This window comes from Malania oleifera, chromosome 10, assembly GCF_029873635.1.
Source record: "Malania oleifera isolate guangnan ecotype guangnan chromosome 10, ASM2987363v1, whole genome shotgun sequence".
NCBI lineage: Eukaryota > Viridiplantae > Streptophyta > Magnoliopsida > Santalales > Ximeniaceae > Malania > Malania oleifera.
Genome location: NC_080426.1, coordinates 90,271,229 through 90,297,412, shown reverse-complemented (window position 1 = coordinate 90,297,412; position 26,184 = coordinate 90,271,229). Strand labels below are relative to the sequence as shown.

At 38.4% G+C, this 26,184-nt stretch overlaps 1 protein-coding gene across 1 annotated transcript in view; it reads left to right on the top strand.

Annotated features, from left to right (window-relative positions):
• Nucleotides 1-26,184, top strand: part of LOC131166276 (uncharacterized) — a 114,943-nt gene that overhangs the window by 54,697 nt on the left and 34,062 nt on the right. The window contains exons 8-9 of the mRNA XM_058124678.1: nt 20,855-20,934; nt 22,926-23,119. Coding sequence (XP_057980661.1) covers nt 20,855-20,934; nt 22,926-23,119 — 274 coding nt within the window. The remainder of the gene's footprint in view (nt 1-20,854; nt 20,935-22,925; nt 23,120-26,184) is intronic.

Below are 26,184 nucleotides of genomic sequence, written 5' to 3'. Positions count from 1 at the left end.
AAAGAAAAAAATAATATTTGTTGAATAATTGGGTAAAATGGAAGACTTAACCTCAATGATAGGTCTCTCCCTCTATTTATAATATACATCAAGTACAATTCTAATGACCATAATACCCTTACTAACTTAGACTTGCTGAAATAAATCAAACACATAGTAATAATGATACATGCTTGGGCAATTGGTTGGGTGTTTGTGCTCTTTTGCCTAGTGGAACATAGTTTGTATTTTTGGTTGCCTGATCACGCATGGGTATGTGGGAAGGGAAGGAGATAGTCGGACATGCTACCGTGAAGATTAAGAGAAAAATTTTCAACGTTAATTGTTAGGATAGTTTAGCTTACAGGCTATTTGAATTTGTAGAGATATTCTTCACTTATATCTTAGTGAAAAAGTGGAGTTCTTATGGATATTAAGATCCCTAGCGGTGATGTGTTTGGGTCCATTAGAAGCAGCAAATGTGCGAGTGGGGAATGCTCTTTTTCGTAAAGAGGGAGTTAGGATTTGTATGGAACTGAGGAGCAATGAGAGGGGTAGGTTTATTTGTGTTGAGAAGCGGCATCCTGGAGGTCAAAGATAGGCACTTCATATCCTAGAAAGAAATTAGAGCAAGGGATGGCACAAATTTTAGAAGCCTTGATGAAGTTGTTTATTGACTTCGAGGGTAATCAAATTATCAGATGTGTTGATTGTGGCTTCAAGAACATAGTTCTTTTGGAACAAACTTCAGAGAAACAGAATTTGTTTCATAGACTCTTGGATAACATATCACTCTCCAAAGTGGTCAAAGAGCAATTGATGAAAGGGAGAAAAATTGGGCAATTCAAGAGTAGTTTCTTCCCTAATGATAGTAAATGGGATTGCAAAGGTGGGCTTTTCAATAATAGGTCGAGAAGGGTTGTTTGCAGATGGGTTGAAATGGGTAAAAATAATATGGTATCAGAACCTAGAGGTCAAATGAGTAAGCAAGGTGGATTGGAGTTGGGTGGAGAGTTAGAAAGGGAGGACGAGCAAAGTTCTCTGGGAAACTTGAATGGAAAGGTATTAAAAAAACAGTGCTTGGAAGACTTGAAGGGGATAGAGGAGAATATGAGGACTTTTGTTATCAAGCCACACTATCTTTAGATTCCGCTGGTGGGACATCAAAAAGGGAGCCAGAGGTTCCTTAGAGTTGGGGGGGGGGGGGGTGGGGGTAGAGGATTTATTTGATATCGAAGATGACTTGAGCAGCTTTTTTGAATCTTAGAAGGAATTGTTGGTGGATCAATTGAGAGCTGATTTAGCCTTGCATGAAAAGGAAGCCTTGGCTCAATTAACTGAGGAAAGTTCCAAAAGAGAGGGAGTGAAAGTTTTAGGACAAGGTGATGAACTTACCCAAAGTACACAGCTGTATGGGGAAGAATGTATTCCATTGTTCTCCGAAACTGCGCAAGGGGGGACTAATGATATTGAGCGCAATTTAAACCAAATGAAAGAATTGATAGATAAGGGGCCTTTGTCTCCTATCCCTAAGACTAATTCTGATATGGTGGACTTAGTTGATCTTCCTTTGGATGGGGGAGGGAGGAGGGGGGGGGGGGGTTAATGATGAAGAGGCAGCTTTTCTATGGTTGGTCTAAAATTATCAAAATTTGGAAAAGGTAATCTTCCCTTTCTTGCTCAATTTGTTATTGTTTCCGACACTTCATGCGACAAGGAGGGTTCTTCTGGGGTTAGTGCTTTTGTTATCGGTCTGGTGGGGGGGGGGGGGGGGTTGTGAGAAAGACATTTCTGACCCAAATAAAACCCTTGAGGACCTAGGTTTGAAATTAGTTAGTCCAGTGGGGATTGAGGTGAAATTGTCTGAGTCCTAGAACTTATGAGTGAAGAAAAAAAAGAAGGTGCAGAAATAACTTAAGAATTTGGTTTCTTCTATTAACTATGGAGGAGGGAAGGGAGTTGGGAACGGGGGTAAACAAGTGAAATTATGAAAATTGTTAGTTGGAATGTTAAAGGGCTAGGAGATTATAGAAAGTGGGGGACAATAAAAGAGGTCCTGCTTAGATACTTCCCTGATATGGTTTTGATTTAGGAGACCAAACTTAAGAATGTTGATGGGGGTTGTTAGAAAGATTTGGGAAGGTAGCAGTAAGGACTGAGCCTTCTTGAGGGTCAGCGGGTGGTATTTTGGTAATGTGGGGTACTCGTTTATTGTTGAAGTGGATAGTCTAGTAGGTTTCTTCTCTCTTTCCATTTTATTAGATACGAGAGGTCAGGGTCAATGGTGGGTTTCGTTAGTGTATGGTCCGTTTAGACCAACCCTTAGGAGCTCTTCTTGGGATAAGCTTGGTTATATGTATGACTTTTGTGCCCCTAATTAGATTGTGGGAGGTGATTTTAGTGTGGTGAGGTTTCCTTGTGAGAAGAAAGGAGATGATAGAGTTATTGCTACTATGTTGAACTTTGATTCTTTTATTAGGGAGTGTGGTTTTGGTTTGAGAGGGCCTTCCTCTTGATAATGCTAATTATACATGGTTGGTGGGTGGGGCTAGAGCAATGGTAAGTAGGCTTGATAGATTCCTTTTTTGGACAGAGTGGGAGGATGATTTCCCTAACCTCTCTCAGTCTATTTTACCTAGGCCCACTTCTGACCACTTTGCCAACTTGTTGGGATTGAGAAAGGTTACTTGGGGACCTACTCCTTTTAAGTTTGAAAATATGTGGTTGGAAGTTGGATCACGATTCCTTTCAGCCCTTTGTCAAGAATTCTTGAATAAGGATGTGGAGAGGGGTTGGGAAGGTTTTAGATTCGTGAAAAAACTTAAAAGGTCAAAATAGAAGTTGAAAGATTGGAATAGGGAGGTGGAGCATCCTTCGTGACAGCGAAAATGGTGAACTAGTCTGGACATCCTTCTCCTTTATCTTCTAGCCTAAATATTAGTCTCTCAACTATCCCTGACCTGAAATTGAATCGTAGATTCTACACCTTTAGAGAGTTCGAACCTTATAGCCATCAACGAGACTTGTCGTCTTCTCGTACAACCCCTTTGATGCATGCGGCAAGTCATCCTTGGCTTTAGGATTTGCGTAGTTCCATCAAAGACAGAAGGTGATAATTTGACTTTACTATAGTCGATCATTTATCCAACTAGTTGAATGTCCTATGAAAATCCATCAAGCCCCATTTTCCTTTCTTTTTCCATCCTTTTTTTCAGAAAACCCTTTTGACTCCCTTCATAACATCCTAGAAAATCTTGGACTCCCTTCAAGGAAAATTATCCTTGGCTTTTAGAGATTACCCAGTTGCAAGTCTTAGTCTCAAGTTTGGTGAGGGTGGTTTTTGGCTTCTTCATGACTTAGGTCGATCGGAGGTGGTATTGAAAAATGGGTGGGATCAACTGCTTATCAGGTAAGAAGTTGTTTTGGTGGGGAGGAAATTCCTCAGTTCTGGTCAATAGTAAAATATTCTATGCTAATCATATCGGGTTTTTAGACTTTAGAATTTCAGAGTTTGCAATGATAAAGTTCTCTCACATTTTACTAAAGAAATAGGAACTTCTTTGGTTCGTTAAGTTATTTGGGGTGATTTGCGAAGGAAATCAAGGAGTAGATGAGCTCTCTCTCGAAGGCTTATTCCTACAAGACGAAGGATCTTGGGTCTTGATCAATTTGCGATGCAATCCTAAAGGAAGGTTCCTACAAGTTGAAAAGGGGATTGCAAGAGTAAAATGAAGCTTTATTTGTGTCCTCAAGAGTAAGAACAGTGAAGGTTGGAGGGATTTCTTCGAAGCTCTATTGTAGTTGTCATCTAGACAAGGCAAATAGATTGTATTTAGATGTTTAGACAATGGTTTCTTGAACATAATTAACCACAAGATGTTAATGAAGGAGTAGAGTGGGATTTTGAGGCTACTGAAGAGATGATCCTTTGCAGAAGTTGCCACGATGTGCCGAAAAGGGGAAGGAGGGTTTCAAAAAGGAAAGTTGGTGAATCTCATGATATCAGGAAAGATTTTCCAACTTTCCTACCTAGACACAATTTTAAATTTGCTCCTAAATATAATTCTAGTCTTGGAAAAGGGAAGTTTGGCCCTATTACTAGTGGGCCTCTTCTAGTCACTAAATGGGTAATTAAAAGGAAAGAGAACAGTGGGCCAAGTGTTATCCAAAGGAGTGTTGGGCATGTCTTAGAAGATAAGAGATCAGAGCTTATTACCCAAGCTCAAAAGAATGATGGAAAAACAAGCAAGGGAAATACTGAGATCAGAAATGTGGAAGAAAATACAAAAATCAGCCTAGAGATGAAGGCTTCCAATGAGCATACTTAGGTTAATTTATCCTTAAAGGATATGATTGATCTTCCCAAAGACCTGGATATGGAATCAAGGATGGAGAAGGCTGAAGTGGCTGAAGAGGAGGTAGAGATTACTAACGATGTAACTAGGCAGCAGGTATGTATAAAGGATCTAGTACAACAATCATCGCAGCAAAAAGAGGGCAGGTTCTCTTATGAAGCTGACCCAAGTTGCAGAAAAAGGGATGCATTCAATTGTATATGAAGACACTAAAATTGATGAGTTCAGAGAGGATGAGAGGAGCTCTGAAGCAGGTGATGACCTAAGTAGATTTTGTGATTTTGAGTCCAACCTTCTAATCGATCAATTGAGAAGGGAGTTAGATATGGGAGGAGAAGATAATTGGGGAGAACTTCTTGGAGATATTTGTTTTGGAAAAAAAAAAATGGAAGAGTTATTATTAAGTAAGAAGCAATCTCATATACCCCAACTTGCACAAAAAGAGAGTTCTTTATTGCCATCTACTGTCAGGAAAGGATTAGATAGTTCTATTAAGCACAAAAAGAGAGTTCTTTATTGCCCTCTACTGTTAGGAAAGGATTAGATAGTTCTATTAAGCACAAGTCTAATGAAAAGACAACTTTGATTGACAAAGGGTATTTGTCCTCTGCTCATGAGCTTATTCCTATTAAGGTGGATGTTGGTGTTAGTTCTTCAGGTGTCGGAAGGGGCAATATGATGAGGAGATAGTTGCTCTATTGAGCGATTCGAATTCTTAAGAACTTGGAAAAGGTATTTCTCCTACTCCTATATAGTCCTTATTTTTTGATGATTCTTTATGCCACAATGAGGGAACTAATGGGGGAGTGACTTTGGCGTTGGTTGAGGGGTTAGTGAGAGGGACTATAGAGACCCAAACGACCTTGTAAATTTTATGGGGTTAAAGTTAGTGATTCCTTCAGGAGTTGAAGTTAAACTGGGGGCATGGTCTTAAATTTCCATGAAATTGTTGAAATTTCCATCGAAATTTCCAATTTCCATTACCCTCTAAATTCAAATGGTAGTCGATTTCTGTCTTGCATAATTTCCGTCAAAATCTCAACCAATCATCTAAAATTTATCGAAATCTTGAAATTTTAGTGAAACTTGTCAAAATTTTAACTGCACTATGAAATTTCCTTAGAATTCAAATGAGAGATTTAGGAGTGAAGTGAAATTTCTCTCTTAATTTATTTTATTTGTTTTTATTGTTACAAAGATTATTACAAGTGCTTTTGAAATTATATGAAAAATAAACTTACAACAACATTTTATTTAATCATTCATGTCTAAATTATCATTATCTTTAATGTACAATCTTACAAATATGTTTGATTTACATACTATATTATAACTTTTCCATCTCATCCATAATATAGATGTATTTAACTTGTAATATATTAGTCCTAAGACTTACATTATTATGTTTATTAACCATTTCTAAAGTTTCACAAAGAATTCCATGCTTTACTACTGATTTTGTTTATTTTTTTTATTCAAAATCAAAATTGACATCGAAATTGAAATTTTTGTTTAAATTTCCATACTTTTGGGGCTTCGAAATTTGAGTCAAACTCGAAATTTAAGAACTTGACTGGGGGTGAGCCCAAAAACTTATGAGAGGGAAAAAAGGGCGGAAAAGGAATCAAAAAATTTTATTTCTTCCATCAATTATGAGGGAGGGAAGGGGATAGGGAAAGCAGGTAAGCATGTTACAATATGAAGATTATTAGTTGGAACGTTAGGGGTCTAGGGGCTATTAGGAAGACAAGTTTGATTAGGGAGGTTTTGTTAAGGAATGCCCCTGATATTGTCTTAATCCAAGAGACTAAGCTTGATTTAATAGATGAGGATGTAGTTAGAGGGATTTGGGAAGAGCGGTTTAAGGATTGGGACTTTGTTCCTTCTCGAGGCGCAATAGGTGGCATTCTAGTGTTGTGGGACACTAGGTCTATTACTAGAGTGGACAGTAGTGGGTTTTTTCTCTCTTTCTATCTTGCTTGATATTAGAGATAGGGGTCAATGGTGGATTTTCTCTGTGTACGGTCCTTCTAGACATGCTTTTAAGGGAAATTTTCGGGATGAGCTATTTTTTGTTTCTGGATTATGCTTGCCTAGGTGGTTTGTGGGAGGTGATTTAACACAATCAAGTTCCCTCAAGGAAAAAAGGGGGTGGCAAGGTTAATGTCTCTATGCAGCAGTCTGATTTGGTTATCAAGGAGTGTGGGTTGAGGGATCTTCCTTTGGGCAATGCTAGTTTTATATGGTCAGTGAGTGGGGCTAGGAAGGTCATCAGTAGAATCGATAGGTTCTTCTTTTCTATTGACTAGGAGGAGTTTCCTAATCTTTCTCAAATGGTGCTACCTAGACCTACTTCTAATAATTTTCTTATCTTGTTGGATCTAGGAAAGTGCCTTGTGGTCCCACCCTCTTGAGGTTCAAGAATATGTGGTTAGAGCATGGCTCCTTTTAGACCTTAGTTAGGGACTTGTGGAGTACGGAACTGGAAAGGGTTTAGGAGGGGTTTATATTTATGAAGAAGTTGAAAAAAAATTAGGAATTGTGGAATAAGGAGGGGTTTGGAGACATTAGGATTAAAAAGTCTATTATTCTAGGAGAGTTGGAAGAGTTAGAAAGAAAGGAAGAAGGAGTGATTCTTTCTGAGGAAGAGGTTAAAAAAGTTTCTCTGAAGAACAAATTGGAAGAGCTAATTTTTAAGGATATGAGAAGTTGGAGGCAGAAGACAAAGCTTAAATAGGTTAGAAATGGTGACTGTAATTATAAATTTTTTTCATAGGATAGCCAATGGAAAAATGAGGAAGAATTTGATTAGGGAATTGGAGGTGGATAAGGGGGTTTTTATCTCAGATCCTAACGTAACTTCCTTTATGATCACTAATTTTTATTATAATATGTATATTGAAGAGGATGAGATTACACTGATGGTGGAAGGATTAGAATGGGAATATTTGCCTATTTATAAGATAGCTTGGTTAGAGACACCTTTTGTGGAAGAAGAAGTTAGGGCTACAGTTTTTGGGTTGGAGAGGGATGACTCTCCTAGGCCGGACGGTTTTAATTTAGCTTTTTATCAAGATTGTTGGGCGGTGGTGAAGAATGCCCTGACGAAGGTTTTCAATAAATTATATTGGAATGGGGTTTTAAGTTAGAGTACTAATTCTATGTTTATAACTTTTGTACCTAAGAAAAGTAGGTCCATCAAGATCTCTAACTATAGACCGATAAGTCTAGTTTCAAGTGTTTATAATAAAATCACCAAAGTGCTAGCTAAGAGGTTAAGTTTGGTGCTTGATAAGACTATTTCTAAGGTCTAGAGTGCTTGTGTGGAGGGTAGACAGATTGTGGATGCAATCCTAATTGCGAATAAAACCATTGAGGACATAAGGAGGAGGAAGAAGGGGCTTGTTTTTAAGTTGGACTTTGAAAAAAATTATGATAGAGTAAGTTGGAACTTTATAGATAAGATTTTTATGAGAAAGGGATTTGGAGAGAGATGGCATAGATGGATGAAAGGTTGTACGCCATCATGCCCCTTATGCCCTCGGTGACGCACGTGCTACAATGGCTGGGACCAGGATACTTTATCTTTGCTTTGAACCATTAGGTTATAGGTATCATCGAATCAATAGCAATAAGCCCAATTAACTCCCCATGAGGTAACTATATGATTTTCCAAGGTAAAAGAGCCCCTCATGTGAATTTTGGGTGATAGTGAATGGTGAGCCCAATTCTTGGTTTAAGGCCACGAGGGGGGATTAGACTAGGAAATCCTCTTTCTCCATTCTTGGTTGTGCTAGTGGCTGATGTTTTGAGTAGAATGCTAGAAAGTGCTGTGGGTAGAGGTTAGTGAAAGGCCTTAAAGAGGGTAGGGAGGAGATCATGGTGTTGCACCTTTAGTTTGCGGATGATACTATTTTTTTGGAGGATTGCAAACCTTCTTTTGTTAATATTTTGGGGCCCCTTAAAATCCTTGAAAGGGTTTCGAGGCTTAAGATTAAATTGGGTAAGAGTGGTATTGCAACTATTAATGTGCCTGCAGGGCGTGTTAAGGTTTTTGCCTTGGAAGTTGGGTGCACTGAGCAGGGTTGCCCATTGTCTTATCTTGGGGTTCCTTTGGGAGGTAATCCTAGATCATCTAAATTATGGGATCCTGTGGTGGAGAGAGTGTTCAAGCATTTAGATGGGTGGAAGGGAGCCCTTTTTTCTTTGCGAGGGAGGATTACTCTAATTCAGGCTTGTCTTTCTAGTATTCCATTGTATTTTCTTTCTATTTTTGAAATTCCAGTGGGAATCCCTAGTAGGATTGAGAGACTTATGAGAGATTTTCTTTGGTCAGGGGTAGTGGATTCCAGGGATCATTTGGTGAGTTGGGAAGTGGTTTTTATGACTAAGAGGGAGAGAGGTTTGAGTCTTGGAAATTTGGTGTCTAGAAACACAACTCGTTTGGCTAAGTGGTTCTAGTGGTTCTCGCTAAAGGTTTCTTCATTGTGGCATAGAGTTATCAAAAGTGAATTTGAACTTTATGGGAATGGATGGGATACTAATTTGGTTTTAGATGCTTTTTGGAGAGTCCATGGAAAGCTATATCTCATATTTACTCTCTCTTTATTCCCTATATAAATTTGTTTTGGGTAAGGATTGTAATATCCATTTTTGGAAAGACCTATGGATGGGGAATTTTGTTTTGTCCATCTCCTTTCCTCACCTTTTTCGATTAAGGTCAGGGCATAATGATCCCATTTCTTCGTTTAAAGTAGACTTGGATGGTCCTTCACCCTCTTAGGATTTCCATTTTAGGAGAGCCTTGAATGATAGGGAAACTATTGAATTATCATCTTTATTGGTTATGTTGAATAGTTGTAGAGTATCCCACGAAAATGATATCCGATATTGGTTGTTGGATTCTTCTGGAGTCTATTCTTGTAAATCTTTCTTTGAATTCTTGGCTCAGACAATTCCTCTTTTCCTCTTTACGAGGTTATATGGAAGGTCAAAATTTCCCCTAAAATCAAAGCATTTCTTTGGTTGGTTGTGCTTAATAGGATAAATACTAATGACTTGTTGCAGATGAGGAGACCTTTAAAGGCTCTCCTTCCTGATATTTGTATGCTGTGCTTTAACTATTCAGAGTCTGTTTCACACCTTTTCCTGCACTGCGATTATGCATGGAAGATTTGGAACAAGTTATTAAATTACTTTGAAGAAAGTTGAGTTTGTGCTAGAACAGTGGAGGAGTTCTTGGCAATTTCTTTTGTGGGTTTTGGGAGGGAGAAGGAAGGAATTGCATTATGGAATTGTGCTATATTTGCAGTGTTTTGGGGCTTGTGGAAGGATCATAATGCACATATATTTGCAGGGAAGAAGTTACCATATCTGTTGGTGTGGGAAAAGATTCTGTTTATGGCTTCTTTATGGTGTATGGGCTATGGAAATTTCAAGGGAATGTGTGTTTCAAAAGTTCCTCATGATGGGAAGTCTCTTCTAAGGGTATCTTGAGCTTTTTTTCATTGTTTATCTTTGCAATTTTCCATTTGGTTTTCGTGGGTATTATCAGACTTTGATAAGGAGATGTCCTCTCTCCTGCTTGTAAATTCTATCTTTATCTAATGAATTTCTTTTTCTATCCAAAAAAGAAAAATTTTTTTTTTATAGGAATGGCATTTTAAGCAGGAGTATCAATACTTTCATAACTCTCATGCTGAAGAAGAATAAATCTATTAAGATTTTGGACTATAGACTGATTACCTTAGTTTCTAGTGTTGATTAAATCATCACTAAAGTGTCAGCTAATAGGCTGAGTAAGGTGCTTGATAGGAATACTTCTAAGGCTCAGAGTGCTTTTGCGGGGGGTAGGCAAATTTTGGATGCCATTTTGGTTGCTAATGAGGTTGTGGAGGATATTCGAAGAAGGAAGAAGAAGGTTATCATCTTTAAATTGAATTTTGAGAAAGCTTATGATAGAGTGAACCGGGAGTTCCTAGATAAGGTCTTTGTGAGGAAGGGGTTTGAAGAGAGATGGCAGTGTTGGATTAGAGTTTATTTGCTTATTGTGAGCTACTTGGTATTAGTAAATGTGGGAAAACCATGTATAATTAGTTAGCTATTTTAGGATATTCTTTTAATAACAGATTGTATCCTTAGAATTAGGCCTATACAGCTAAGTTTCCTATTCTGTTAGGGTGTCCCATAAATCATGGGATTTCCTATTCTGTTAAGGTATCCCATAAATCCTGGGATTTGATTTATTAATTTACTTTTTAGGAATGCTAGGATTGTTGTATATATTCACATGTAATGTTCATATCAATATATAACTCTTTTCAATTTTTGACATGGTATCAGAGCCAATTTAGGCTCCTTAGGGTTTCAATTTTTTTCAGCCTTCATCACTGATATTTCCAGCCTTCATTGCTGGTTTCTTCCCATCTTTGCAGACCTCTATTCTACTCTATTTTTTAAGCTCTTGCACCTCTGTTTCTGCCAAACAGGGCTTGTTTTGTCAAAGCCTTAAAAACTTCTGTTTGCCTTCATTGCCAATTTTTCTCTTCTGTGCGTCACTTTTGCCCAGTCGTCATCATCATTTCTGCTTCCGGCTGACATCATCATTGATTAGCTGATTGTTCAAGCCTTCAAGATGTCAGAAATCGTGCAGATTACTACTACAGTCCAATCAGAAGAGGTAATCTGACCCCAACAAGCAGGAGAATTGCAGAATATTCATGCCTCCTACAGGTTAGATGGAAAGAACTACCTTAAGTTGTCTCAACTCATTTGCACAGTGTTCAAAGGCAAGGGAAAGATTTGCCATCTCACGGGCACAGGTCCTAAACCAGGGGATCCTAAGTTTGAAGCATGGGATGAAGAAGACTCTTTGATCATGGCGTGGTTGTGGAATTCCATGATTCCAGAAATAAGTGACACATGCATGTTTTTGGCTACTGCAAAGGACATCTGGGATGCGATTCAGCAAACCCATTCCAAAGCTAATGATGCGGCACAAGTGTATGAGGTCAAGGTAAAAACTATGGCTGCAAAACAAGGGAATAAAACAGTCACTGAATATGCAAATCAACTGAAATCCTTGTGGCAGGAATTGGATCACTACCGGGTGATAAAAACAAAATTCTCCGATGATGCAGTGGTTCTAAAGGCCTTTATTGAACAAGATAGGGTGTATGATTTTCTGGTTGGACTTAATCCAGAATTTGATCAAGTGAGGATACAGATTCTTGGGAAGCCGGAGGTTCCAAGCTTTAACGAAGTAATTGCTATGATCCAAAGTGAAGAAAGTAGAAGAGGGTTGATGCTTGAACCACAAATCACTAATAGTTCGGCTATGGTGGCTATTGGTAACAATAAATCAGCCACAAGCATGGAGAAAGGAGCAACACTTGAAGGAGAAAAAGGTGGCCAGCTGAAAACCCAAAATTGTGACGGATTATGGTGCACTTACTGGAAGAAGTCTCGTCACACCTGTGAAAAATGCTAGGAACTTCATGGAAAGCCTCCAAGCCAAGAATGGGGCCAAAAAGGAGGACAACCACGGAACAATGGACAAGTCCACATTGCTGCAGGACCACAAGGTGAATCGACATCGCTGGAGCTTAGTAGTTTCAACCAAGAAGAGATTGAGAGGCTGAGATTCTTATCAACAGTCTTGGAAAACCTGAAGGAGCTCCAAGTACTTGTTCTTTGGCATATTTAGGTGAGCTTCCATCTTCTGTTGGATTAAATGTCTCAGATAAAACCTTTATAAACTCCTAGGTCATGGACTCGGGAGCAACCGATCATATGACCCATTTATCGAATATTTTTTCAACCTGTACTCCATGCCCAAGCAGTAGGAAAATAGCCACAGCAGATGGATCCTTGACCACCGTAGCTGCTTTGGGGATCTGAAAATAAGACCATCAGTAACTTTGTTCATGCTCCTAAATTGCCCACAAATCTGGTCTGTATACATAAACTCACTCGATTTATGTTGTAATGTGATTTTTGATAGTAGTAATTGTATATTTCAAGACAAGGATTCGGGGAAGAGGGACGTGCTAGGGAAAGGAATAGCCTTTACTATCTTGAAACACCAAGTGAGTTGCACATGACCAAGGACAGGTTATCTTCTTCCTTTATGTTAGAGTTTGTTTTATCCAATAAAGAAAAAATTTTACTTCATCATTGCCGACTTGTACATCCATCGTTTAGGGTTATTAAAGTTATGTTTCCGTCCTTCTTTAAGGATTTAGATGTTGAAAACTTTCAGTGTGAGGTATGTGAACTTGCTAAACACAAGTGTGTACCTTTTCCAATTAGTTACAAAAGAAGCTTAATTCCTTTCTATCTTATTCACAGTGATATTTGGGGTCCATCTACTATTTCTAATGTTTTTGGGGAAAGATGGTTTGTTTCTTTCATTGATGATTGCACTTGTGTTACCTGGATTTTCTTGCTTAAACATAAATCTGATGTTAGTATTGTGTTCCCAAATTTCTATTCCATGATCAAAAACCAATTTGGGGTCAATATCAAAAGGTTTAGGTTAGATAATGCCAAGGACTATTTCAATCAAATTCTTACCCCATACTTTCAGACAGAAGGAATAGTACATGAGTCATCTTGTGTCAATACCCCACAGCAAAACGGGGTAGCAGAGAGGAAAAATGGCCATCTCCTTGAAAAAACCAGAGCTTTGTTGTTTCAAAAAAATGTGTCTTAAGGTTTTTTGGGGGGAAGCAGTTTTGATAGCCACTCATCTGATAAATCGTTTGCCTTCAAGAGTCTTGGGTTTCACGAGTCCTATGGACATACTTTCCACATTCTACCTAGACCTAAGCACTACAAACAATTTGTTCCTAGGATTTTTGGGTGTGTGTCATTTGTCCCCGTTCATAGTCACAACAAGCGGAAATTAGATCCGAGGGCTCTAAAATGTGTCTTTGTGGGCTATTCTTCGACTCAAAAAGGATATTAGTGTTACCACCCTCCATCAAAGAAGTTCTATGTCTCGGTGGATGTGACGTTCAATGAACGAGAGTCTTATTTCACTAATCCTTATCTTTAGGGGGAGAATTCAACTAGGGAAGATAAGGAAGATTTTTTACTTGATTTGCCATCAATTCCTATGTCTAAAACCTCGAACCCTGTACCTGTACCTCCTTGTTCATTTTTTTCCAACCGTGTACCTGAGAGTTCTTCTGAACCTGTGCCTGAAACACCAAATGAACCTAAAGAAAAGACCGATTCTGCTCCTAGAAATACCATATTTGGCAAGGTGTTCACAAGAAGAAAGATGGCTGTTCCTGAGCCAATGCAGGTCCAAGAGTCCAACTCAGATCATTTGAATGAGGTAGCAATTGTTAACCATCCATTGCAAGATGAAACTGAATCTCATGTTGATAATGATGACCAGGACCTTCCAATTGCCATTAGGAAAGGAACTTGAAAATGCACAAAGCAACCATTGTACCCTCTTGCACATTTTTTGTCATTTAAGAATTTTTCACCATCCCATAGAGCCTTTTTTGTAAGCCTAAATACCATCACCATTCCCACCACATTATCTGAGGCTTTGTCCAATGGAAAATGGAGACAAGCTATGAATGTGGAGATGGAGGCATTGGAAAAGAACAAGACTTGGGAGTTGGTGAAGTTACCGGCATGAAAGAAACCGGTGGGCTGTAAGTGGGTATATACGGTGAAGTATAGGGCAGATGGGTTGATTGAGAGATACAAGGCGCGGTTGGTAGCCAAGGGGTATGGGATTGATTATTTAGAGACCTTTGCTCCTGTTGCAAAGATGAACACGGTTAGAGTATTATTAGCACTAGGAGCTAATTATGGTTTGGAGTTGCAACAATTTGATGTCAAGAATTCTTTCTTACATGGGGATCTAGAGGAAGAGATTTATATGCAGGTTCCACCGGGATATGGGAAGAATTTGGCTGCTCACACTGTGTGTAAATTGAAAAAGGCATTGTATGGCCTTAAGCAATCACCACGAGCATGGTTTGAGAGATTTGCAAGAGTTATGTTGGCTATAGGATACAAACAAAGTCAAGGGGATCACACATTGTTCATTAAACACTCTCCTTTAGGAGGAGTTACAGTCCTTCTAGTGTATGTTAATGACATAATAGTGATAGGAGATGATGCTAAAGAGAAATAGGTCTTGAGTCAATATTTGGCTAAAGAGTTTGAGATTAAAGTGTTAGGGAGATTGAAGTATTTTCTCAGGATTGAGGTTGCTCACTCTAGGCAGAAAAATTTTTATCTCTCAACAGAAGTATGTAACAAATCTTCTCAAGGAAACTGGCAAGACAGCATGCAAACTAGCAAGTACTCCCATGGATTCTAATCTTAAACTTGGAAAAGTTGAGGAGGATGTCGCAGTAGACAGAGAAAAGTATCAATGCCTGGTAGGAAGACTCATTTATTTGTCTCACACACGACTAGATATAGCATCTACAGTGAGTGTGATTAGTCAATTTATGCATAGCCCGAAGGAAGTTCATTTACAAGCAGCCCATAGAGTACTAAAGTATCTCAAGGGAACACCAGGGAAAGGTATCATGTTCAAAAGAAATGGAGGATTGGTACTTGAGGCATACGCTGATGTTGATTATGCTGGATCAATTGTTGATAGAAAATCAACCTCAGGATATTGCACCTTTCTCGGTGGGAATCTTGTGACATGGAGAAGTAAAAATCACAGTGTGGTAGCTTGATCGAGTGCAGAGGCTGAATTCCGGGCAATGGCTCAAGGTGTGTGTGAACTACTTTGGCTGAAGATCATCCTTGAAGATTTGAAGATCAAGTGGGATGGTCCCTATGAGACTTCATTGTGACAACAAATCTGCAATCAGCATAGCTCATAACCCAGTACAACATGACTGAACGAAGCACAATGAAGTTGACAGACACTTTATTAAAGAAAAGTTGGAGAGTGGATTGATTTGTACACCTTACGCGTCTACACATGGTCAACTTGCTGATGTCCTTACCAAAGGGTTGAGTAGCTCTTTTTTCCAAACTATTGTTTCCAAGATGGGAATGGAGAATACCTATTCACCAACTTGAGGGGGAGTGTGGGAAAACTGTGTATAATTAGTTAGCTATTTTAGGATATTCTTTTAATAACAGATTGTATCCTTAGAATTAGGCCTATACAACTAAATTTCCTATTTTGTTAGGGTGTCCCATAAATCATGGGATTTGATTTATTAATTTACTTTTTAGGAATGCTAGGATTGTTGTATATATTCATATGTAATGTTCTGATCAATACATAACTCTTTTCAATTTTCGACAGTAAATGGTGAGTCCAAATCTTGGTTTAAGGCTACGAGAGGGATTAGGCAAGGATACCCTCTTTCCCCGGTTTATTTTTATTTTTATTTTCCGTTTTAGTGGCTGATTCTTTGAGTAGGATGATGGATTGCGCAGTGGATAGAGGTTTAGCGAAAGGCTTGGAAGTGCGGAGAGAGAGGGTCAAGGTTTCACACCTTTAGTTTGCCGATGATACTATCTTTTTTCTAGAGGATGAGGATCATAAACTATCCTTTAAGAATATGTTGGGTCTCCTTTATGTTTTTGAGAAGGCTTATGGGCTTAAGATTGATATGGGTAAGAGTAGTATCACAACTATCAATATGGATGTTGAGAGTGTTAGGGAGGTTTTGGTGCAGGTGGGTTGTAGTGTTCTGGATTGGCCGTTGTCCTATCTTGGGGTTCCTTTTTTTTTGGGGGGGAGTAACCCTAGATCTGCTAGTTTTTAAGATCTTTTCATTGAGAGAGTTTGTAAGAGATTGGATGGGTGGAAAGGTGCTCTTTTTTATCTTGGTGGTAGAGTTACTCTTATCCAGGTTTGTTTTTCTAGTATCCCTTATATTTTCTATCGATTTTTAAGATTCCGGTACGGGTTCCTAACAAGATTGAGAAGATTATAAGGGATTTTTTATGGTCAGAGGTAGGAAGTAGTAGGGATCATATGTTTAGTTGGGGAGTGGTGGGTAGGCGTAAACAGGAGGGTGGTTAGAGTATTGGAAATTTGGAATCTAAAAACACATCCCTTTTGTTTGGCAATTTCTATTAGAGAACTCATCTTTGTGGCATTTGGTTGTTAAATGTAAGTATGGATTAGATAAGAAAGGGTGGGATACTAATTTGAGATTTAGATGTTCTTTAGAGAGTCTGTGGAAAGCTATCTCTCAGAGTTATTCCCTCTTCATTCCCTACATTAAATTCCTGGTGGTCGAAGGTAGTAATATCTAATTTTGGAAAGATCCTTAGTTAGGGAATGCAGTTTTGTCCACCTCTTTTCCACACCTTTTTCGCCTAAGCTCAGGGCAGGATGAGTCCATTCCCTCTTTTGTTGTTGATTCGTATGGTCCTTTGCCTTCTTAAGATTTCCACTTCTGCAGATCATTAAATTATTAGGAGATGGGAGGGTTATCCTCTTTGCTAGTCTTGTTGAATAACTGTCGATTTTCTTTAGAGGAGGATAGGTGGTCTTGTGTTGGCCTAACAAGGCTTAATCTCGTTTTGATAATGACAAACTAAGGAATCTAATTGTGCTTTCAAGTGAATTTACAGGTATTATATCTTACAAGCACAATGGACCACATTTAAGTTTGAAAGCCATGAAGAAAACAAGAAAAATGAAGAATGGCTAGAGCTTGGATGAAGATTAAGCTTCAAGACATGAAGACTTAGATTTTATTTCATGTGGAATGTAATATAAGTCTCATGTAAGTACTTCTCAAACTTATGTTTGTTTATGAAGCTCTTAGGATTAATTATTGGACCTAGAGACCTGCTTTAAACTTGGAAAATATTCTTTCAAAGTTCAAATATCTTTTCAAAAGGATACAAATGAGTTTTGGAATAAAAAATAAAGAGAACACTGAATTTCAGTGTGTTCGGGCAACCGAGGCTTATGCTCAGTCGACTGAATGCAGGAATCTGAACAACCTAGTTTGGCATCGGAGAGTTCAGGCGACCAGACACATGGTTCAGTCGACCGAATGGCTACTGCCAATGTTAAAGTCCAAAAGGTTCAATCAACTAAAGAGGTTCAGGAAACTGAACCTAAAGTTTAGTCGACCGAAAGTCTACTGTCTGTTCAAAATTCATGATTTTAATTGGTTCGGGCGACCGAACTCCTAGTTCAGTCGACCAAAATGTGAGATGTATTTTGCGAACAGTGCAATTTCTTTCTGTTTTTGAAAGATATTGTTACCAAAACTTCGGCAAATGGCAAGATTTCAAACCTAGCTATATAAAGCTACCCCTAATTGTGTTAGGGCAACCATATAGCGTCAAAATAGATTGATTTCATTCTTGAAAATCTGATGTGCGCCGTTCCTCTTCTTTGAATTGAATTTTTGGTTTTATACTTCAAGTTTCAAGCTTTCAAACCCAGAAAACCTAGCAAATCTTTGTAGCAAATTTATTTTTAAGAGTATCCTAGTGATTTTAACGTGTACAAATTTGCTCTTTGAGGGAGTTTCATTCTTGTACAAAATCTGCTGCTGATTTACTTGTAAACTGACGATTCTGGAGTGAATCGTTGCCAAGAAATAGGGCTGTTCTTGCTTGAGAGGTGCTCCACCTACTGAAAGGAGAGTTTAGTAAAATCCTCATAGCGGTTTGCTTGAGGCAAGGACGTAGGCACGTTGCCAAATCTTGTAAAAAATACTGGTGTCATTCTTTCCCTTACCTTTTTTCTTTCAAGTACATATATATTGAATTTATCTGCTGTGAATGATTTATTTTGATTTGGGAATGCTATGAATGTTTCAATTTGAGTTGTGGATGCCGAGAAAAATTTGAATACCTACTCTGATTTAAATCTGTTGTAGCTACAGGTTTCCACTTTGATTTAATCTGCTGAAATTGAACTATATTGATTCATCAATTATTCTAATACTAGCATAAATATTTGAGTATTGTTATTAACATTAATCTGCTAAAAATATTGTAAATCTTGTGATTTGGTTTCATACTTAGGATTGTTGATTGGTATAGTTGTTTGCTGAATAGATTTCTGTGGTGATTATAATATTTAGAGCACATGTTAAATAAGTTTTAACATTAATTATGTTTCCGCACAAAAATTTTAAAATGCCCAATTCACCCCCTTTTTGGGATTACACTTTAACTTTCACTTGTTCTCTGGATCCTTTAGGGGTTTATTTGTGTAAATTTTTTGTGATTTTTGAATAGGTTGAATTTTTCTTTTTCATGCCATAGTTCCATTTGGAAGGCCAAAGTCCCCTTTAAAATTAAGCCTTTTATCTGGTTGGTTGCATCTGATAGAATTAATACCAATAACTTCTTACAGATTAGGAAACTTTTGAAGGCTATATCTCCGGACGTATGTGTTCTCTGCTTTAATAGTTTAGAATCATCATTGCATCTGTTCATTCATTGTGACTATGCTTGGAGTGTTTACAATAAGCTGTTTGGTATTTTAGGCGACTGTGGGGTGAGTTCTAACTTCGAAGACACTGGAGGATTTTTTAGCAGTGACTTTAGCTGGATTTGGTAGGAAAAAAGAAAGGGCAGCGCTTTGGAAATGTGCTTTTTTTGCAGTTTTTTGGGGATTGTGGATGGAGCATAACACGCACATTTTTCTAGGGAAGAAGTTGGCTCAGGTACTGGTTTGGAAAAAGATTCATTATTTGGCTTCCATTTGGTATGTGGGACAAGGGATTTTGGGTTGAGCTTTCCTGATATTCAGTGCGATTGGCGTCATGTGTTGGACTGCTAGTTCGGCTTTGTTTTTTCTCTTTTGTTCTTTAGTCTCTAGGTTTTCCTTTGTGTGTTTTTTTGTTTTTTCCTGGATTTTCCAGACTTTGTTAAGGAGATGTCTCCTCGGTGTATATTCTTATTCTATTAAGGAGACAGTGGGTGCTGATTGTTTAGAATTCAATAGGACCACCTGTATCCATTTTCCGTAGTGACATTGGAATCCAAAATTTAATTTAGGAATTATTTTCTGGGTTATTCCCTCCACCAGCGCTATATGGTACAACCACCTCCTTTTGAACATCCTCTTCTGCCATACCCTTTCCTTTGCCTATAACGACATGATCTGATAATGTTTCTCTCCCATCTGTCTGACTCCTTAACCCCACAGAAAGACCCAATCCACTACCCAGTTCAGCCAGCTCTCTTGGTTCTGTTAATGAGCCCCAGCCCACTATTTAGCTTCCCACATTCAATCTTCTTTCGTTTGAGGCAGTTCCACCCTACTACTTAATCCTATTTTTCTCAACCCACTTCCGTCCGAACTTCTCTCCTATAATATGGCAGGCCCAATTTTGAAACCTCATTACCCTTTATCCCAACCCAATTGGGCTCATACCTGCAAGGCCCACCTATTTTTACTGAACATCTTCAACCAAATCTTCTTTCTCTAACAGCCAAAATTGTTTACTGATTCTTGGCAGGAGGTTTCCATTTGTTATGAAAAACTCCCTTGCTGGTGCAATGCACAGCCTTTGCTGCAGATTGAACCAGAACATTCCAAACACCGCTTTGACAATCTCTGGAATATACTGTTCTGATTCGACATGCCGATATTTTCCAATCCACAATCAGGACAGAACTGCACCTCCCCTTCACCCTTCTTCTGACCATCCTCCCTGTTAGTGAGTATCAACTTCAAAGTTGAAAGTAATTTCCACCATCCTATCACGTGTTCACCTTCTAGAACTCTTATGGAGCAGTTCCCATCCTTTTCCTCTAAACTTCTCAAGGCAAAGGAAATGGAACCCCATGCAACCTTCATCATCACGAGGAAGCCTTGTGGAGAAGATCAGGATGGAGATGCAGAAGGACCTTTTAGAGATGACATCTTTAGAGTCAACAATTTCCTCTTCTGCAAAGTTATACAAAGCCTTGTAGCCATCATCACTGAAGTTGTATTGATTTTTATTCAGATTTGTTTGAAATGACTTGCTTTAAGGAAATTGAATGACAAGAGTTACTCAAGTAACTACATGAGTATGTTCAAAAACAGTCTCATGATGCATGCTGTTTGTTTATGTCTTTTTTGTGATAATACATTAGGGTAAAGTTAAAACTATGTGCAGTTGCTCTTGAATGAAAGTTGTTTTTTCAAAGCAAAATGATTATTAAAAAAGGGCGGGAAATTGTGAAGATTAATGACCAGAAGACACCAAAAGTTGACCATGTCCATTAGCTATCATCTTTTTGTTGAATGTGGGAAATCTGTTATGATTTTGAAAATTTGAGAATGTTACAATCAGTTTGTGTTAGCTCCATTGCCAGGTTCACATACCTTTAAATAATATATCATGAGTAGAGGATGCTAAAAATCACTCATCATACATGGAATGTTCGTGTTGCAATTTCTCTTTTCGATCTCTTTCTTTGGATTTGCCATCAAGGTTGCGACACATTTCTTGATTTGATTTTTTGTGGGCCTTCTTGTTTCATGCATTAAACTTGTAATATCCTCCTGGCTACTGACTTCTTATTAATATGTTCTTTTGTAGGTACTTTGGCATTCTAAATGGGATAGATACTGCAATGTGGAACCCTGCTACAGATAATTTCTTGCCTGCTAAGTTTCACTGTAACATTCAACTTGATTACAGTCTCCGCCTAGATGTGTATTTTTTGTTTTTCAAAAACTTCTTGATATTTTTCGCCATTATTGTACTTTCTCTCCTGCTAGATTATAGTGGGGAATACATCATTACTTGGAGGTAGAACTGAAAAAAATATATATATATTGGCAAATAAGCTTGATGGAGAACTGCCACTCCAGCCATAAAAATCAGGGTGAAATATTTTCATTTTAAAGTTTTAGCTATATTTTGTTTTGTTTGTTTCATGATTTCTTTGTTTCATTCAGTGGCAGATCGAGGAATTACAACTAATGGGGGAGCAAGTTATATTAGTTTTTAATAGAAAAAGAAATTCATTATATAGAATAAAAATGTACAGTCAGGGGAAGAGACATTTCCTTAATTAAGTCTGGGAAACCCCAGGGAAAACAAAATAAGAAAACCAATGAGGGTGAAAAAACAGCCCAAGGAAATTAGCCCAGCCTAAGGAGTCAACAGAGAATGCCAATCCTGCTCAATATCTGAGAAGCATTCCCCCTTGAAATTACCATGACCCATGCACCACAGAGAAGCTAAAAATGAATCTTCTCCCACACCAACAAAAATGCTAATTTCTTCCCTGAGAAAATACATGAGTTTCATTCCTTCCATGAACCCCAAAATACTGCAACTAGAACACTAGTCTATAGCACTTTTCCTTCCTTCTTTCTACCAAACCCTACAAAAGATATTGCCAAAAACCCCTCCACTATTTATTAATAATATTTAAAACTTTTAACAATATCTAAAAAAATTCATTCTTAATAGACTAATATTATTTCATATGCCAAAAAAAAAAAAGATGTATTTTTAATGGCATTTTGGCATAATGACAACTATATGTCATTTACCCAATTAGCCTATGTTTGGGAGCATGGGTTTCAGGGTTTAGATTTGGATTGGATCTTTGGATCGGTTAGATTTTCAAATATTTTTGAGCAGCCCTACTATCAATGACCAATCTACCTCAAATTAACAATATAATAATTCTACACTACATAAATTCACAAGAAACAACACTACCCCATGCCTACATATTTACAAATTATTAATAAACATGTATATTATTATATTAACATAATAATATGCTAACAGGATACAATCTAAAAGTATAAATAAATAAACTCAATAACCCGTAAGCTATAACCCTCACCAATAACCAGCATGCTGTAATCATAAAGCCATTACCCATACCATAAAAAGTAAGCCCATGCAATCATAGAGCCACATACCATAAAAAATAAACCCTTACTCATTTACCATGCATCATTGCGTATTTGCACACAATGTACGCAATACATTTTTTTTTTCCCTAATTGTGTTTTTGTGTTGGCATAGGGGTGAGGGCACTGGGGGGTGGCGCTGGTGGGAGAAGGGCCAATGGGCAGAAATTTCACAAACTAAAAGGGTAAATTGAGCACTTGATGGAAGCTTCAGGGGCAGCTGCCCCTCCAATGCGCCCCCCCCCCCCCCACACACACACACACATACACACATCCACCACAGGTTTCATTTTTATTTTTCTCTATTAATTTAGGGTGTTATAAAGGATTAAAGGTTACATTGTGATTGCAGAGTCTTCAGCTCTAATTCCCCATTTTCTCTTGAATTGATTCTCCTCTCTCCTCTTTCATATCTTTCTCTCCCTTCTCTCTCTCTCAATGCCCCCCTCTCTCTCCCTTGTAGTTTTCTGTTTGTTCTTTACTATCGTAATTATAACTTTGTAGACATGATTTGTTTACTCCCCCCCCCCCCCCCCTCTGATTGTGTGTGGTTGAGAATTACCCTTGATTGCATATTAAATGTGCGGCAACCTAAGACTTTTTTTTTTTTTTTGTTATTATAATTTCATGGTGACTGTTCTAGTTCTCCCAACTCTCTGTGATTGTATGTTATCAAGGTTAAATATAGAGATTCATCAGTATTATGAACTTTTTTATGTTTTTATGTCTTGCAGCTCAAAATACAGAGGGCAAGAGAACTTGCAAACAATATGTCCAAAGAGGACTTGGTTTGGCTTCAGAAAGCATTACAGGTGGTAATGCTCCTTATAGTACAAAAAAGATACCTTTGCTTATTTGCATTACTCGATTGGTCGCTCAAAAGGGTCTTCATTTGATCACTAATGCAATTAAGCATGTTGAAGAACTTGTAAGTTCAAATTTTATTTATTTCTCTTCATGCACTCAAGCACCTGTGTATGTGTGCACACGCATGTGCATGTGTATGCAGGGGCATGCATTTATGGCTACGGGGCTGTAACTTGGGTGGGACAACCAAAACATAAGTGGCATAGACAAGTTGTATCATAGAATTTGTAGGAGAAATAAAATGGTTGCTGCTTGGAAAAGATTGTATTTCATTATTTCAGTTATAAAATATGGAAAATAGAATGGCATGCAATCTTTAAGTGTGTATTTTTTCGTTTCCCCTGAACCCAATGCTAACTTGTAGGTTCCATATCTTGGCCTTGGTTTTAGCCTGGTTGAACATGACCGTTGGTTACCGAATCCTCCTAAGTTGTAGTACTATATGGTTTTACATAAAGCGGGTATATACCCTGCCCATGTGAAAAATTATTTCATGATGAATGTAGGAAGAACATGACACATCTTCAGCTCAGCAATAATCAATGCTGCAAACTATATTCTATCATTCAAATGGGATTGCACCAGACTTTTAAAGCTGATATGAAGGTGTTTTAACCTTGATTGTGCAGCAGACTCTCTCTCTCTCTCTCTCTTTCTTGCTTTCCATTTATCTCTTGTGGAGCAAGGCTCAGGGGACCTACTTCTACTTGGTGGAAACATTACCAAGATGATAGTGAGAACAGAGGAAAAGGAAAATCATAAGATGGGACTAGATAAAAGAGAAACTGAAGGCTCAATCCCTACCCTGGGATTATGAGCAAACCTTGTACTGAAGGGTTCAAAACTTGAGGCAGCGTAGGAAGTCAGTCAAGGAGTACACCCAGGAGTTTCATAGGATTCAGGTGCAATCTTGCTGATATCGATGCTCAAAGGGTTAGTTGCTATGCGAATGGTCTTAAATGACCATACAAGACCAAGTAAGCTTGCAGCATCCTTATAAGCTGAGTGATTCCTTTCTTCTTGCACTAAATATTGAGTCATGAGACTCACGACTTACCCGCTACATGCCTAAGAAGCTTGGGACAGAACACAGCAGTGGTGCGTCAACTATTAAGGTGGGTGGCAGCAGTACAGGTGGTTTTGCAGTTGCCCCTACCTGTGCTGATCAACCAACCAGAAATTTGGGATTGAAAACTAAAAGACATCCACAGCCATACCAAATTATGTGGCTCAACAAAGGAAGTGAGGTTCTTGTGTCTTCAAGATGCCTTGTTAGTTTCTCAATTGGTTCCTTTAGAGAGTCTGTTTATTGTGGGGTGGCTCCCATGGATGTATGTCGTATTCTTCTTGGGTGACCTTGGCAATATGACAAAGGCATCCATGATGGCATCAAGAATATTTATTCATTTTTTGTGAACGATGGTGAGAGAAAGAAGAAGCTTGTGCTGAAACTGATGAAGGATGATGCTGTTAAGAGGCAAGAAAATGGTTGTACACTTTCTTAAATAAAAGGAATTTTGCTCAAGAAAGTAAGTAGGCTGATTTACGTCCTCTTTCAAATGGAAGGACCCTAGATGAGTTACCTCCCATGAGGGATATACAGCATCAACCTCATCTTTAATCAGGTGCTACGTTACCTGATTTGCCCCACTATGAATGAACCCAAGGGAGCATGAAGAGCTTCAAAATCAGGTTAGGAACTTCTTAGAAAGGCATTTATCCAAGAAAGCCTAAGTCCTTGTGTTGTACCAGCTTTACTCACTCTAAGAAGGATGGAACTTGGAGAATTTGTGTAAACAGCAGGCTATCGAAAAAATCACCATTAAATACAGGTTTCCTATTCCAAGATTGGATAATATGCTGGACATGCTAGCTGGATCTCAAGTTTATTCCAAGATTGACTTAAAGAGTGGTTATCATCAAATCAGAATCAGACCTGGAGATGAATGGAAAACAGCCTTTAAGACCAAGGAAGGGCTCTATGAGTGACTCATCATGCCCTTCGGGTTGTCCAATGCACCCAGTACCTTCATGATGTTTATGAATCAAGCGCTAAGACCATTCATTGGGAAGTTTTTTGTTGTTTATTTTGATGATATTTTGGTTTACAACACAGACAGGCAAAGTCATGTTACCCATTTGAGGGTTGTCCTATAGCTCTTGAGGCAAATCAACGTTTGCCAACATGAAGAACTGCAGATTTATGGTGGACTGGTTGGGCTTCCTGGGTTTCATTGTCTCAGTAAAGGGAATAGAAGTTGATCCATCGAAGGTTGAAGCTATAACTAGCTGGCCTACTCCAAGAATTGGCCACTTTTTAGAGAAGATTTATAAGGAATTTCAGCACTATAGTTGCTCCTATCACTGAGAGTCTCAAAAGAGGGAAGTTCAATTGGACTTAGGAGGCTGAAGAGAGCTTTTGAGGAGATAAAGAGGCTGATGACTCAAGCACCGATTTTGGCTTGACCTGACTTCGAGAAGCTCTTCATAGTTGATTGTGATGCATCAAAGATTGGAATTGGGTCTGTCTTGAGTCAAGAAGGAAGACCAGTGGCTTATTTCAGCAAGAAACTCAACAAGGCTTGGCAGAACTACTCTACCTACGACCAAGAATTTATGCTATTGTTCAAGCATTGAAATACTGGCAGCATTACCTTATTCAAAGGGAATTTATTTTGATATCTGACGACAAGGTCTTGAGATATCTCAATTCCCAAAAGAAGCTAAGTTGGGGGCATGCTAAATGGTGGTATTCTTGCAGGAGTACACTTTCACATTGAAACATAAAGCTGGCTTGCAAAACAAGGTGGCTGGTGCATTGAGTAGAAAGGCTTATTTGATAAAACCATGTCTACTAGTGTTGTTGGGTCGAAGTTGATCAAGGAACAATACAAACCAGACCCTTATTTTCTTGAAATTCTTGATAAAATTTGCAGCTAGGGATCGTGATGCGTGTGCAGAATTTGTGGTGAAAAATAGCTGTGTGTTCAAGGGTGTTAAGCTATGAATTCCTTAAGCTTTGCTAAGGGAATACTTGATATCTGAATTGCATGGAGGAGGTTTAGGAGGTTATCTTGACATGGTAAAGACACTAGATTTAGTGGCTGAAAGGTACTTTTGGCTTTT